A 16,693-nucleotide genomic window follows, 5' to 3' on the forward strand; every position below is an offset into this window, starting at 1 on the left:
AAGCTAACAGCTCTACCGTGGTTCAGTTTGGGGCCATTCTTCAAAACAAAACAAAACAAACAAAAAGACATAGAAAAGATACCCAGAGTGCTGCCACTTCCTGGCAACACATCATGATGTGAACTGCTCCCAGAAGTCCGATGGGACAGGGAAAAGACTTCACAATGAAAACAGGTATTGTTCTTTATACAAATGCTACGGAATAACTTGTAGCTTCTTAAGTGTCAAAAAAAAAAATCTCAGAAATGGTATTATCGAGAAAGTTTATCAAAATAGGCCTCCTTTCTAGGAAAAATGGGCTTGGTTGGTTCGATTGCTACAGAAGTCCACAGTTTTCAGACCTAGACCTACAGCAAAAAAAAAAAAAAAAGTTGACTTTTCTCTTTAAGGAAAAGAATAGTTACAGCTGCTCTCAGCTGGGTTCTCAGCAAGAACAGGGAAGGTTGTGACCTTTTTTGTTTTTTTGCTGTGATTTCACCAAGGTTCCTAGAAGTGCTTTCCCTGGGCTTCAAGTGGGTTTGGTACGGAAGGAAAAGCACTTTCCAACACCCTCGGAGGAAAAGGAGGGCAGGAGTGTCTGGGGCGAGTTAGGGGCCCGCACATCAGTCAGTGAAGCGCTGGCAGGCCTTCTTCCAGCGGCAGGCCGTGCACCACATGTCCCGATTCTCCATGCCGTACACCTTCCGGCACTTCTTGCCCTCTCCCCGGGGCTTCCTGTAAGACAGGCCAGGAAACAGCAGTCAGTGCGAATGATTCTATGGGCATTCTTTGCAGACCTCAAAGTCCCTGGAAAGCTCTAGAAAAAGTTAGGACACACAGCAGGGGGTCTCTCTAGGTACAGAGGTTAACCTGTGTGGGATGTTTTCACCACACTTCATCACTCACCTGCGCTCAGTCTTGTCCAACTCTTTGCGACCCCTTGGGCTATAGCCGGTCAGGCTGTCCATGGAATTCTCCAGCAAGAATACTGGAGGCGTTGCCATTTTCTACTCCATGGAATCTTCCTGACCCAGGGATGGAACCTGCATTGGCAGGCCTATTCTTTACCACGAGCCAGGTGGGAAGTCCTTCACTGAATTGTTAAAATTCGCTACTTTTAAGAGTACTTATAGCCTTCTTAGCTTCTACATGTCCATTTAGAGACATGTCCATTGGGACATCTTCATTACACTGAATTACATGAGCAAATACAAGAAATAACAGCAGTGAGCACTACTCTTTCAAGTTTTTTTTTTTTTTTTTTTAATATTCAGGTTGATTTACTTTATTTTTTTTATTTTTTAACCATTTATTATTTATTATTATTTTAAATATGTACTTTCAAGTGGTCTCTTGCTTCTCAAATGTCTAGCGTTCTGGTCAAGGGAATCCTGGGGAGGTCCTCCTTGATCTAGGTTAAAAACTAAAATTCATATCATACCGAGGTTAATGCAACATGCATTTAAAGAGACCCAATAATCAGCATTACCTATTCTGCAAGAGAACTAACCATGAACTGTTACCCCGGAAATGAAAAATGTTTATTAATAGTTAATGGATGGGGGGAACCATGGGAACAAAAGAATGGGTGTTTCGTCCATCTCAGGGGAATTTTATGGAAGATTGTATCTCTGGTTTCTCTCTTCCTCGTGGTTCTATTTTTTGGCTAATTCTGTAGAGAGGAGGCATGTGGGGTTTCAAGAACTCATACCTTAGGCTGACCGTCCCTCTTGGGGGGGAGGACAGGACGGTGTGAGTGTGCGGTCTCTGCTCTCCTGTGCCCACTGGGTGGCTGTGGGTTGGTGACACCTGTAAACACATGGTAAACAAAGTTGACGGGGCAGGCTCTCCTCACCATGCATTTCCTTAGCCTCTGCCACGTGGGCAGTGGTATCTGACCATTAGACACAGAGAGGCAGTGCTTCGTTCACAGAGACCACAGGTTAAAATGGATGGGGTGATGCTCCTGGTGGAATTTAAATGCATCCGCCAACAGAAAAGACCCGGCAACAATGAATACTTCAGAAATCTTCATGACTTCACATCTCTGCATTCCAAATTGCTCATTTTCACTTGAATAATATTTTAAACCTTAAAGGATATTCTTCTTCCAAGCCTCAATCATCTCTCTTTTAAAGAAGAAAAGAGGTTAAGAAAGTTTTCTGTAATTATACAGCTACTCAGTGGCAACACACAGTGCGGACCTTGACCTTCTGTTTATTCAATTAGGTTATTCACAGTCAATAAATACATGGCTTCTTGCATTAGACGGCCACATGGCAGATTCTGGGTCCGAACAGGAACAGAGGCAAGCAGCAAAGAGCCTGAGCAAAGCAAGAACGAATGTCAACCTTGTAGAACTTCTGAGCACCCACTTTGTGCCAGGGTCCCTGACAACAGCTCTACTTTCACAACTACCCCATGTGATAAGTATTCATCGTTCCCATTTGACAGATGAGGAAACCAAGCACAGGGGGGTTAAATAACTTGCCCAGGGTTGTGGGACCTGTAATGGCCAGAGTCGAGCTCTCCCTGATGCCAGACCATGTGTTTAACCTCCTCATGCTCTTGTCTCTCAGCTGCGATGATGGGAGAGTTCCCTTTGCTCTCCATTCCTCTTGCATTTCTCACTTATTCTCTTTGCATCACCTGCTCACGTAACATTAAATATCTCCCAGCAAATGGGATTCTCAGAAGCTCCAAAAAAACTAACAAAACATAAATGATGTGTCATGTAAATATACAAGATTGTCATACACAAAAGAGCAAACATTTAATAAACTTAAAAACATAATCACTGAGAAGCCAGCATGACCACAAGAATACCAGTACTGACCAACAGTCATGGGACCATCCCTAAGCACACTTAGAGAACTGACTTTCTCTAGTATAGGGATCTGGACTTTTTTTTTTTTTTTCATTTAAAAAATGAATGTAAAAGAATGGACATATAAGTGCTATTTTCCCAGTTATAAATTAAAAAAAATTAAACACGTAAGAAAAAAAACTAATATTTTAAACCATTGTTGCTATAAGTCTGATTTATTCTGTACCATTGGTCTTCACTTTTCTTTTTAAAAAAACTTTATTTTATTGTAGTAAGAATACCTAACATGAGGTCTACACTGTTAACAATTTTTTATGTGCACAATACAACACTGTTGACTCTAGATATAATGTACAGCGGATCTCTAAAGCTTATTCATCTTGCTTAATGGAAACTTCACGTCCATTGATTAGTAACTCTCATTTATCCCCTCCCCCTACCCCTGTGGGCTTCCCTGGTGGCTCAAACCATAAAGTATCTGTCGGCAATGCTGGAGATGCAGTTTTGATCCCTGGAGAAGGGAATGGTAACCCACTCCAGTGTTCTTCCCTGAAAGTGAAAGTTGCTCAGTCGTGTCTGACTCTTTGCGACCCCATGAACTATACAGTCCATGCAATTCTCTAGGCCAGAATACCTACTCCAGTGGGTAGCCTATCCCTTCTCCAGGGGATCTTCCTGACCCTGAAATCAAACCAGGGTCTCCTGCACTGCAGGCAGATTCTTTACCAACTGAGCTATCAGGGAGGCCCCATTCTTCTTGCCCGGAGAATCCCATGGACACAGGAGTCTGGTAGGCTATAGTCCATGGGGTGACAAAGAGTTGGACACAACTGAGCAACTAATGCTTTTTCACTTTCCTAATCCCTAGCAACTACCATTCTACTTTTTGATTTTATGAATCTGACTATTTTAGATATACTGTAAATGAAATCACACAATATCATACAGTATTTGCCTTTTGGTGACTGATTCATTTCACTTAGCATAATGTCCCTGGGGTTTATCCACATCAGCATGTGTTTTAGAATTTTCTTCTCTCTCAAGTCTTGAATATTATTTTACTGTATGGAATACACTAGGTTGCTTTTTAAGCATTCAGATTCCTAAGTACCAGTCCAGATGTACTGAGAAAATGTCTTGGGATGGGTTTCAGGAATTTACATTTAAAATCTTTCCCCAAATTCTCATGAAAGTGAAAGTCACTCAGTCGTGTCTGACTCTTCGCAACCCCATGGACCTGTAGCCTGCCAGATTCCTCTGTCCATGGGATTTTCCAGGGAAGAATACTGGAGTGCATTGCCATGCCCTCCTCCAGGGGATCTTCCTGTCCCAGGGATCGAACCCTGGTCTCCTGCATTGCAGGCAAATTTTTACCATTGGAGCCACCATGGAAGCCAAATTCTCATGCTTATTTACTTTTGAGAACTACTAATTAACACCATGAGAAATACTCTGCTTGTTGAGATCATTAAAAACTCCAAATTTATCTGATACGGTGCAAATAATTACTGGAGGAATACATGAATATGTTAAATAGGGAAGAGCAAAGATGAAAGGGCATTTCAGAGTTCAAAGTCTACAGCAATGGTGTCTTCAGGGAATGACTAGTGGCCAGTATATCTGGTTCTGTCTTGTCCTTGAAATACCAGAATATCATTTTCCTTTTCTTTTTTGTATCAGAATGAGAATTAATTTTCCATTAAAGAATTAATTAACTGACTCTTTACTTTTTGCTAAAGCTGAGGGGATTGAGGGCCAACAGAGGTGAGTAACATACATACTTTTTTTCATAAAATGAAAGCTTTGGAGTTCAGTGTATGCATTTGATGTGGATGGGCATGTTTTTCCAGAAGCAGAATCCCCACACATCCCCCAACCCGTTGGGATCAGGATGCATGCCTGTGTGCTCAGTCGCTTCAGTTGTGTCAGGCTCTTAGCGACCCTATGGACTGTAGCCTCTAGGCTCCTCTGTCCATGGGATTCTCCAGGCAAGAATCGAACTCCAGGTGGGATCGAACTCCCACCTGTTATGTCTCCTGCATTGAAGGTGGGTTCTTTACCACTAGCGGATCAGGATGCATATTAGCAAACCAGAGGGAGTGAAGGCTTCAGAGTTTATCCCCACTGTAGATAATCTTACTCCACTCCTCTGCAGTCCACAGGGTTGCTAAGAGTCAGACACGACTGACCGACTTCTTTCACTTTTCACTTTCATGCACTGGAGAAGGAAATGGCAACCCACTCCAGTGTTCTTGCCTGGAGAATCCCAGGGATCGGGGAGCCTGGTAGGCTGCCATCTATGGGGTCGCACAGAGTCGGACACGACTGAAGTGACTTAGCAGCAGCAGTACAGCAGTAGATAATCTAGAATGTGCTGATATGAATTAAGTGCTCAGGACAATGAAACAAAATTTTTTTTAAAATTATTGTAGAACTTGTAGAATCCCAAGAATACCTCCTTATTCAGTCAGAGAACTGGAAATGTTTAGGTGACATGCCAGGGACACTATTTCCATCAGCTGGGGATAATGTGGAAGGTTCTAAATTTTGCAAAATGGCCATACCCTTTTGGTGTGGGCTGGTGTGAGATGGTAAAATGCTCTTCATTCACATATATTTATTAGGTTCTCACCATGCCCAGGTGGCTCTAGTGGTAAAGAACCTGTCTGCCAGTGCTGGAGACATAGGAGACTCGGGTTCGATCCCCAGGTCGGGAAGGTCCCCCAGAGGAGGGCACGACAACTCACTCCAGTATTCTTGCCTGGAGAATCCCATGAACAGAGGAGTCTGGCAGGCTACTGTCCATGGGTTGCAAAGATTGAAGCGATTGAGCACCCACGCATGCATGCCCTAGGCAGTGTTGTAGATTGTGGGAATACAGCACTGAACAAGATAAAATCTCTGCCCCCATAGAGTATACCTTCTAATGGGGAGAGAGACAATAAGCACAAAAGAAGTAAGGGCATTTTAGTGATAAGTGCATGAAGAAACTAGAACAGGCTACCAGACCAAGGGTGATGGAAAGCGTATTTGTTTAGGGTGGCGAGGGAAGGCCTCTTGCACTGGCTACCTTTGACCTACAGGGCAGTCTGGGGAAAGGGGAAGGTGAGGGCCAAGACCTCACAGGTGCAGAGGCCAGTGGGGCTGGAAGTGCAGCTGGGGGAGGCAGCAGGTAGGAGGATAGGAGGTGGTGGAGTCAGGTCAGCCCTTGAAGCTGTGATGAGGAATTTCAGTGCCTTTCTAAGTACAAGCGAAGCCAGTGGAGCATTTTAGTAAAGTGAGACATCTGATTAATGCTTTAGAAAGATCACTCTGGCTCCTTGGAGAATGAATTGGAGATAGCCCTGGACAGGGCTAAAGACTACTTAAGAGGCTTTTGTACTAATTTAGGAGGAAAATGCACTGGTGATTTAGATGGCGGTGTGACCGTGGTGGGGAGAAGTGGTTGGATTCATATCCTGTAGAGGCAGAGTCTGGACCCTGATGACAGATGGGCTACAGGACAGGAAATATGAAGACAAATCTTTAGATGAGTCAGGGATGAATCAAGAGGAGTCAAGGATACATCCTAGGTTCTGGCCTGAGAGGATGAAGGGATATGGGTGCCATTTACTGAAATTAAAAAACTGGTGACCTGCTGGGCTTCCGAGAGGATGAGGACCAGATTTGGATGTACTCCAGGAAGAGCCCTTCTCTATGGTTTTTATTTCTGCTAATGGCTTTTTTAACTCTGGAGTTGAGGGCGTACCTGTTTTGTGTTTAGTCCTGTCCGATGGCAGCCCCTCCCGTTTCACAACAGACCTGGGGTTTCTACAGCCTTCAGTGTAGCAGAAGCCAGGACTCACTTCACATACCAGCGTGTGGCTCAGTTCTATGGGAGGATGAATACAACCTAACTCATGAGCTTTCCTGGAGACCTTTAACATCAAGACGATCATGTTTTGGTGTCTTATGTTAACTGGGGCTGAGGGTGGGAAAATCAAAGGGAGAGACTGGCAGAGGGAGTCTGCCAGCATTTATTCAGTGCTTGCAAATGTGAAAGATGGGCCACTGGGTTATTTATAATCTCGTTTAATCTTCAGCAAAAAGCCTGAAAAATAAGCACTATCTGCATTTTGTAGGTAAAATAATTTAGGCTTGGAGCAGGGAATTGGCTTACACGGATCTCAGAGTTAAAAGCAGCAGCAGTAATTTTCTAAGAACTTGTTAAGCTAAGTACCTTCCCCCATGTTATCTACATAATGACCCTGGATAAGCAATGCTATCACTTCCACTTTATAGACAAGGAGATGGAGAGGGTAAGGAAGTGGCTGAGGCCACGCAGTTAGTAAACAGTGGAGCACTGGCTGTCTGACACTCGGGGATCTTGGTATTTGGTTCTGAATGGTGCTAATGCCCTGTTTTCTGGTGTCTTCCAACCTGCCTCATCAATGATGACAATAATGTGTGCCCTGGAAAACATGATTTCAGCTCTCTTTCCCAATGGCTTCCATATTCTGTATTTATTTGTTTTATATCTTAACTTTTAATGTTCTATTTGGGGATTTGTTTTATAAAAGTTGGAGAGAGTACTATGTGGTATTACTTCTAAATTAACAAAATGGGCTACATGCCTATAATCTGTCTCCTGATTAGGTGTGATTTCAGGAGAGTTTGAGTTCAGTTCGGTTCAGTCGCTCAGTTGTGTCTGACTCTTTGCTACCCCCATGAATCGCAGCAAGCCAGGCCTCCCTGTCCATCACCATCTCCCAGAGTTCACCCAGACTCATGTGCATCGAGTCGGTGATGGCATCCAGCCATCTCATCCTCTGTCGTCCCCTTCTCCTCCTGCCCCCAATCCCTCCCAGCATCAGGGTCTTTTCCAATGAGTCAACTCTTTGCATGAGGTGGCCAAAGTATTGGAGTTTCAGCTTCAGCATCAGTCCTTCCGATAAAGAACTCTAAATTACAGTCTGCAAAAATTATGGCTGATTTCTCCCATATGTTGAGTATATCTGTGTTATATGAGTCAGTCCCAATAAGGAGAATCCACTTTCTCTGCCCTCTGTTTAATAGCAATGAGATACATCACAGATAACAACACTAGTAAGTTCTCAACGTCAACCAGTGCCAAGCACTGTGCTTGAAAATGCAGCAATACGAGGCAGTGGTTGTACAGCTAAGTTGAAGGCATTGCTTAAGAGAGGTTCTGTGACTGACTGGCTAGATGTCACAGCTTGTAAATGCCAGAGTTAGTATTTGCCTCAAATCAGTTCAGTAATGGGCTTCCCCAGTGGCTCAGTGATAAAGAATTTGCCTGTAATGCAGGAGATGCCGTCAGGAGATGTGGGTTTGAACCCTGGGTCAGAAAGATCCTCTGGAGAAAGGAGATGGCAACTCTCTCCAGTATTCTTGCCTGGAAAATCCCATGGACGGAGGAGCCTTGTAGGCTCCAGTCCATGGGGTCGCTAAGAGTTGGGCATGACTGAGCTACTTCCCTTTCACTTTTCACTTACATGCATTGGAGCAGGAAATGGCAACCCATTCCAGTATTCTTGCCTGGAGAATCCCAGGGACGGGGGAGCCTAGTGGGCTGCCGTCTATGGGGTCGCACAGAGTCGGACACAACTGAAGTGACTTAGCAGTAGCAGTAGCAAATACGTTGGAGAAATTTCTCTGTGATTTTATATCTCTCAAATGGAAAAAAGCCTCCTGTCTTGGTTTTAATTTCTTCTAACAAACAATTTTGAATCCTCCATCCAAGTGTTTGGGGAAAAAAAAAAAACAAAAACCAGCTAAAGAGCTAATAAGCACTATTTCAGGTCTGGAGATGATTTCTTTGACCTGAAGCCTCTTGGCATGGCCCTTGGATAGCAGATTGATTAGCTTCTACTTACTTACATGGGGCCTATTATGGACCAGATTTTGTGCAGTCCAACCTTCACATATTGAAGCCCTAATTCTCACTGTGGCTGTATTTGGAGATGGAGCCTTTAAGGGAGTAATTAAAGGTATGTGCTGCCTGTGTGCTAAGCTGCTTCAGTCATGTCCAACTCTTTGTGACCGTATGAACTGTAGCCAACCAGGCTCCTCTGTCTAAGGGATTTTCCAGGCAAGATGCTGACTGGGTTGCCATGCCCTCCTCCAGGGGATCTTCCTGACCCAGGGATGGAACCTGCATCTCTTAGGTCTCCTACGCTGGCAGGCGAGTTCTTTACCACTAATGCCACCAAATGAATTCAAAAGGGTGGGACCCAACGGCTCTCTCTCCATCTCCCCGCCTCCAAAAGAAAAGGCCATGTGGGGACATATTGAGAAGGTGGCCTCTGACAAGTCAGCAGGAGGGGTCAGCTAGCACATTGGTCTGAGATTTCTGGCTTCCAGAACTGGGAGAAAATAAATGTGGGTTGTTTAAACCACCCAGTCTGCTATTACGGCAGACTAACACAGGGGCCGAGAGCTCTCAGTTTTCTGCCCTGAGAAGACAGGGAAAGAAAGGGAAATAATTAGAAGAAAAGAGGAGTCACTGGGGAAAAACAGGTCAAGAAAGCTGTAATTAACCATGGTCTTCTCCCTACCCTATGCCCATAGCCTTGGGCTAGAAAAGACTGAACCTATAGTTATGTTTGTGAATATGCAGATTGACTTTCTCAGCTATACACCTCTGGGAAGAAGTCTTACCCAGGGAACTTATTAAAGCCCCCAATTCAGGAAGTCCAGAGTAGGCAAATGAATAAATAAAATTCTGCAAACCTTGGGATTTCACAGAAGGAGATTATTTCTACTTTCTAGGAAGCATATGAAAGCATCTCCTCTTCAATACTAGGTCTCAAAGACAGGGGAGAAAAGGAAATCTTAAATGGGGTTGACAACCTCAGGGTACTTGCTTTTGAGTAAAATAAGAAATGCGTTCATTAAAGAGGATTGGCTACCCACTCCAGTATTCTTGCCTGGAGAATTCCATGGACAGAGGGCTACAGTCCATGGGGGTCACAAAGAGTTGGACACGACTGAGTAACTAACACTTTCAATAAAATAGCAACTGCTCTGTTCATCAGTTTGGATAAAGTGGAAGCCACCCCTAATACTAGTGCCTTATCATTTGAAACTTATAGAGCTTTTGTCTGAAAACCCTATTACACAAATGTAGGAGGTGGGGATTCACGTGTTCTCAGTCAGCCTGGCTCCCCATCTTCTAAGGGTGGGACTAGCAGCTGTGGAGAATTCAGGGACGGTTGCTGGCACCCAGTCAGTGGACATGGACAGTCCTATGCTAGGAGGTGTGGAGTTGTGAGATCCAGCCCCCAGTGTAAGTGGGCAGACAGCAAGCAGCTACTTTTTTACTCTTTTAAAAAAAGACATGCTTGAGAGTAGGACAACATGAAGAACACTTTGAGTAGTAAACCTTGTCATCCTTCTAGAATAAAACAAAAGCCTTGGTAAAGGGCAGCTTTCCCTACTCCCTTACCTTTATTTTTAAATAGTAATGGCAAGCTTGACTGCTAAAGCCATCTAAAATCAGATAGATTGGGAATTCTCTGGTGAAAGAATAAATTAGTAGCTCACATAGGATTTTAGTGGGCATCTACTTAACGCAGTTATTCTCCATACTTTCCGTCAAAGCTTTAGTCCAGGATGTCGCTGGTAACCAATCGAGAGTGAAGTGAGGAACTCTGAAAAATCTAGGACCTTGAGAGGAGGGCCGAGATATCCATAGTATCCATAGAGAGAAAAGTCTTAAACTTTGCTTGTTGAGAAATCAACAAGAGGAGGGAGCCTCACTGGTGTCCTGCCGTGTCAGCCGCTTAGGAGATTCAGGGGACTTAAAACTAGTGAAAACCACTCACAGTGATGTCACTTTATTTCAAAAGGAAATGATTTAATTAATAGAACAAAGGGGAAAATATTCCATTTGGGCTGATAAAAGAGGTAACTTGAAAGGAAATCTGAACTGCGATGTTCTGTCTACATGCTGTACTTATTTTTTCACCAGATGAGCAATGTGGGGTATGTTTCTGAAAATTCAGCTCTAATCAAAGACAGGACTGAACAGAATTCAGAAGAGTAGGTCTCTGTAATTCTATGTTTGGAGCTGCCTCTCTGAGTTAGAAGGGTAGTCTCAAATGTCATATTGAGAGCCACTCTGGTCTTTTTATGTCTATCCAAAAAAAAAAAAAGTTGCCAAAAAGGCTGACACCCACCTTGGGGGAATTATTGCTCTTGCCAGAAGCAAAACTAATACCTCCACATCTAATCTCTTCTTTTTAAATGTTTGTAACAAGGTCATCCATCGTATTCTTGTTCTTTGAGAACAACCAGCAGTTCCCACTCTTCATGAAGCCGGCACCTTTCATAATTACTCCAGATCCACCATACTGCTTAAAAATCCAATTCTAGGGGTATTTTCTGGAAGCCACAAGATTTTCAAATTGCTACCAGCAGGATGCTTTTTTATTGTTGACCATTCCTCTAAGGAATTTAATAACTATTCTTTGACAGAGCACAGCATAAATGATTGAGCCACTTTCATTTTTATCAGCTCCACAGGAGGCCTTAGCATTTGCTGGAAACCTCTGGGAGTTGCCAGCGGTTGCAATAAGAAGCTTTTGTGAGGTCCTTGGGGAGGGGGTGGAGAGGAGAAAATAAGGTTAATATCTATTATCATAAGCCACTTTCTGAACCTTATCAGGAGTTGTAAACCCCTGAGCATGAGCAGTGTGGAGGGCTATGGATATTCTGTGATAAGCTGTAAAAGACTCAATATCTTCTAAATGAATAGTTAAGAATCAAGTAAATTCATGGTGAGTTTTCAGACAGTAATTATTTAATATGTCAAATCAATTCTAAAATAATCCTTAAATCCGACGGCATATTTCAATACTCATTTATTTGCAAATTACCCATCAGCATGGATTATTTAGGCTTTAGAAGAAAAAAGTTGATTTCAATTTCTACTATCTGAACTTTCAGAATGACATACCCACAAACAATAATTTCAAAGTCAAATTGTATATAGTTGAAAGAAAAAGTGAAAGTGTTAGTCGCTCAGTTGTGTCCGACTCTTTGTGACCCCATGGACTGTAGTTCACCAGGCTCCTCTGTCCATGGAATTCTCCAGGCAAGAATACTGGAATGAGTAGCCATTCTCTTCTCCAGGGGATCTTTCTGACCAAGAGATAGAACCCAGGCAGATTGCAGGCAGATTCTTTACCATCTGAGCCACCAGAGAGCTCATAATGATACACGCCATTTACCTGTAGAGTCTCTTCCTTTTATCTTTGGGGTCTGAGTTCAACTATTAATTTTATAAAGCCTTTAGGAAACATACAAATACACCACCCATACAAAAAAATCTTGATATATTTCCAACAAGATGTTTATCAACAGATGAAACTGTCTTTTACTTTCTAAAATTCCCGTCAAAACACCTTTTCACAGAGAAGTTGGGCTAGTCTGGACCACGAGATAGCTTGGTGAGCTTACAAATATCACTTTAAAAAAAATTATTCTGGCATTCTAATTTTTGTCTTTTATTTTGCATGTTTCTACAATTTGTTCTCTAAATGTATGCTTGGCTTTGACCAGATTTCTGGCTTTTTGCTCTTCTACTTACTGGAATGCCTGTGAAGGTAACTGGAGGAGACTGCCAAGAAATGCTGAAGCTGCTGCCGTTGGGGGTGAACTTGGCTGCTCCTGGAATGGTCACGGGGGGTGTGGCCTATCAAATAGAAAACAGAGAAAGTTGTTTTGAAAGAATATTTCTCCTTGGAGTCTTAAGCTGTCATTACCAAAATAAGGCTTCAGAAATAATCTCAGCTTTATTAATGACAAAATTATAATAGGAGGAGATTAAGCATGGTTAAAGAAAGTAGCTAAACTTTTTATACATCTAAAGCAATCTAAGGTATAGGAGGAGAAGGTTTTTGGCTGCTGATTTCTGAATAGAAATTTGATTATACATACACATACCTATCTTAGGACATCTGTGAGATACAATTCCTTGTTATCAAGTTGGGAGAGATGGTAGGTTGACAATTACATTTTGGGAAGGTAATTTGGCAATACATGTCAAAATTCTTAGTGTTCTGTACACTAGCTATTCCACTTCTAGAATTTATTCTAAAGAAATGGACACAAGGATGTTCATTGCATAACTATGTATTATATTTTTAAAAAAAAAACTGGAAACACATAGGGAAAATGATGCTGAAGAACACTCGTTGGCATGGGAAAATGTTCATGAGATATCAAGTGGAGACAACAAAGCACAGAGAAAACAGTACTGTAATAGACTCCATTTTTAAAAGGCACACGTAGAACAGTCCTGAAGGACCATATGAACCAAGGGCCTTCCTTGTTGTTGGGACTTGGGATGGATTTTCTTTCTTTGCTCACGTTTTTAATATCTTTATGTTGAACACTTATAACTATAAACAGAAAAATCCCAATGCTGTGAATCTATAGTTTGGGAAGGAACTTCTAGATCCCTTAGTGTATGTTCCAACTCTCATTAAATACATAAGAAAAATAATTTAAGTTGGTTCAAGCCCATGATTTTGGACCTAAATGCAATATTGACAAACAAGAACTAAGGGATGAATTATCCTTTTTGAATAGAAGAGTCAGGAATGAAAGTTGCTGCATCAACTAATTTAATAATTAGCGCTATTCCATTGCTCTTGAGTTGAAGTCTACTTAATAAATGGCTGAATGACTTCTCTTCAGGGTTAGTTTTACTACTTTTATAGATATAGTTGCTAGTGGCAGTGGTTTTGTAACTGGCACCGTTGGAAAATATTTTGGCAATACATAGCTGTTCATGCTGTATCCTAAGACTCAGTAATTACTCTTCTGGAAATTCAATGGGGAGAAAAAACAACTACTGGCACAGAAGTGTCCTCACTAGCCTTATTGATGATAATTAAAAAGTAGATACCTAACATAAGAGAAAGAAACAACTTGATGTTTTGATTTAATTGAATTCAGTCATATATTCAGTTCTACGGAGAGTGTTTATAAACAGGAGTGGAAGAACACAAATTACAAATATGTACAGGAGAGTTTTCTTTTAAAAAGTTACATAAAGTAGTTGAAAATTATGGGAAAACTGTTTTTTTTTTTTTTTCTTTATTTGAGCGTATTGAAATTTTATTAATCGACACTTAAAAGAGTTCAGAATTGCTGGGGGAGGAAGGAGTTTTAGCTGTGTCCTGTATTTGCAGGATTTGTCTCTAAGGCCTTAACAGACTTTAGAGTGAGGCAGAATCACCTGGAGGGTTTGTTAAACACAGACTGCTCGGCCTCACCCCTCGCTTCTGGTCTGCAGGTCTGGGAATGTGAATTTCTAACAAATTCCCAGGTGACGCTGACACTGTTGATCTACTGAACACTGACAACCATGGCTCCAGCCTAACTAACTCCAGAGAGTTAGTTACCAATTCAGAGAGTCGGGGCACAAAGTCCTGGATCTGCAGTACAGGATGAGGCTGTCATTGTGCCAACGCTTTTCAAAGTTCATCTTTTAATTTATATAATTTTTTTTATCTAACAAGTACTCACATCATGTGCCAGGCACCCTCCTGAGAGTGTTCCAATATTAAGGATTTTAATCCTCATAACAACTTCTCAGGGATCAGATCTTCAGTCAGTTTTGGGAAGTTCAAGAACACCCTAGGGTCCAATCTGCTTGAGATTCTGTCTTTAAAAGGAGAAAAAAGGCAAACTCTGCTACTGGGCTCTCCTGGATGCTGTTCTTCCACTGAGCTATCCTTTACTCACCCTGGAATAGGAAATGGCAACTCACTCCAGTATTCTTGCCTGGGGAATCCCATGGATAGAAGAGCCTGATGAGCTACAGTCCATGGTGTTACAAAGAGTCAGACACAACAGTAACAATCCTTAACTCACAGGTCAGAATGCTACTGCTTTTGGTTAGGAGTAAAGTGATTGCTCTCATGATCCCTGGCCAGTCACCTGGTAAGCGTGGTCAGTATGCACGAGGTAGAGGGTGGTGGGAGCAGAGCGGCTCAAGGGTGTCATCAGTTTTGTCTCGGTTTTGGCACAAGGAGTTTCTGTTCGGCTGGAATCTGGGATGGGAAAAGTAGGAGGCGAAGCCAGGGATTGGGAGGGCGAAACTGGGGCCAGGCTGCTCAGACCGTCTGCCACGGAGTCTGTGTTGAGCTTGATCTCAGTGTAGTAAAAGTCTTCTTCTCCATCACTGTAGTCAGACTCCCCAACACGCCTAATGCAAAAGAGAGCAAAGCAATCCTACTCACCCACACTGCTTTCTTGCCTTGAGATCTTGTACATGCTGTTCCTTCTGTCTGGAATGCTTTTCCTCTGTCCTGTCTGCTTGGCAAACTTCTACTTATCCTGCAACTGTCCACTTCCGGGGGAAGCCTTCCTTGATATCTTAAAGCAATTGACTCAACTAATCAACCAATCAATCAATTATTCAAAAAAAATTTATTGAGAGTCTACTATGTCCAGGCACTTTTTTAGGAACCCAATGTTAGAGTGAACAAAACAGATTCTGCCCTGATGGAACATACAGTCTAGTGGAAGAGGCAGACAAGAAACTTGTAACAGAATGCATCAAAAATAAATAATAATATCCCTAGGAACAAACCTGCCTGAGGAGGTAAAAGACCTGCATTTGGAAAACTATCTGACACTGATGAAAGAAATTGAAGACAACACAAACAGATGGAAAAATACACCACGTTATTGGATAGGAAGAATTAATATTGTTAAAATGACCACACTCTCCAAGGCAATCTACAGAGTCAATGCAATTCCTATTAAAATACCAATGACATTTTTCATTGAACTAGAACAAATAATTTAAAAAGTTGTCTGAAAACACATAAGACTCCAAATAGCTAAAACAATCTTGAGAAAGAACAGAGCTGGAAGAATCATGCTCCCTGACTTCTGACTATACTGTAAAATTACAGTAAACAAAACAGTAGGGTACTGGCATAAAGGGGATTCCCAGGTGGCTCAGTGGGTAAAGAATCCACCTGCAATGAAGGAGATACAGCAGCCACAGGTTTGATTCCTGTGTCAGGAAGATCCCCTGGATGAGGGCATGGCAATCCACTCCAGCATTTTAGATTGGAGAATCCCATGGACAGAGGAGCATGGCAGGTTACAGTCTGTAGGGTCTCAAAGAGTTAGACACGACTGAAGTGACTGAGCGTGCATGCACTGGCATAAGAACATATTTATAGATTGATGGAACAGAATAGAGAGCCCAGAAATAGACTTACACACTTATGGTCCATTAATCTATGACAAAGGAGGCTAGAATATACAATGGAAAAACAGTAGTCTCTTCCACACATGTTGCTGGGAAAACTGGACAGCCACATGTAAATGAATGAAATTAGAACATTCTTTAACACCATATACAAAAATAAACTCAAAATGGATTATTAAAGACCTAAACGTAAGACATTACACCACAAAACTGCTAAAAGAAAACATAGGCACAGCACTCTTTGACATCTATTGTAGCAATATTTTTTTTTTCAAGTCTGTCTCCTAAAGCAAAGGAAATAGAAGCAAAAATAAGGAAATGGGACCTAATTAAACTTAAAAACTTTTGCACAGCAAAGGAAACTATCAACAAAGTGAAAAGACAAACTAATGATTGGGAGTAAATATTTTCAGAGGACATGACCGATAAGGGGTTAATATTCAAAATATATAAATAGCTCATTAACTCAACATTAAAAAAACAAACAATTCTATTTAAAAAATGAGCAGAAGAACTAAATAGACTTTTTCCCAAAGAGGACATGCAGGTGGCCAAAAAAGATGAAAAGATGCTAATTATTAGGGAAATGGAAATCAAACCAATAATACCAACAATGAAATGTTACCTTACACCTGTCAGAATGGCTA

The 16,693-nt window shown here is 41.9% G+C and overlaps 1 protein-coding gene across 1 annotated transcript in view; it reads right to left on the minus strand.

Annotated features, from left to right (window-relative positions):
- Nucleotides 1-246: 246 nt before the first annotated feature.
- Nucleotides 247-16,693, minus strand: part of ZNF704 (zinc finger protein 704) — a 244,362-nt gene continuing 227,915 nt past the window's right edge. The window contains exons 6-9 of the mRNA XM_010863398.1: nt 14,759-15,026; nt 12,399-12,503; nt 1,691-1,788; nt 247-714 (exon numbers count right to left, since the gene is read on the minus strand). Of these exons, the coding sequence (XP_010861700.1) occupies nt 603-714; nt 1,691-1,788; nt 12,399-12,503; nt 14,759-15,026 (583 nt within the window). The 3' untranslated portion in view covers nt 247-602. The remainder of the gene's footprint in view (nt 715-1,690; nt 1,789-12,398; nt 12,504-14,758; nt 15,027-16,693) is intronic.

This window comes from Bison bison, unplaced genomic scaffold (genome assembly GCF_000754665.1).
Source record: "Bison bison bison isolate TAMUID 2011002044 unplaced genomic scaffold, Bison_UMD1.0 scf7180017864491, whole genome shotgun sequence".
Taxonomy (NCBI): Eukaryota; Metazoa; Chordata; class Mammalia; order Artiodactyla; family Bovidae; genus Bison; species Bison bison.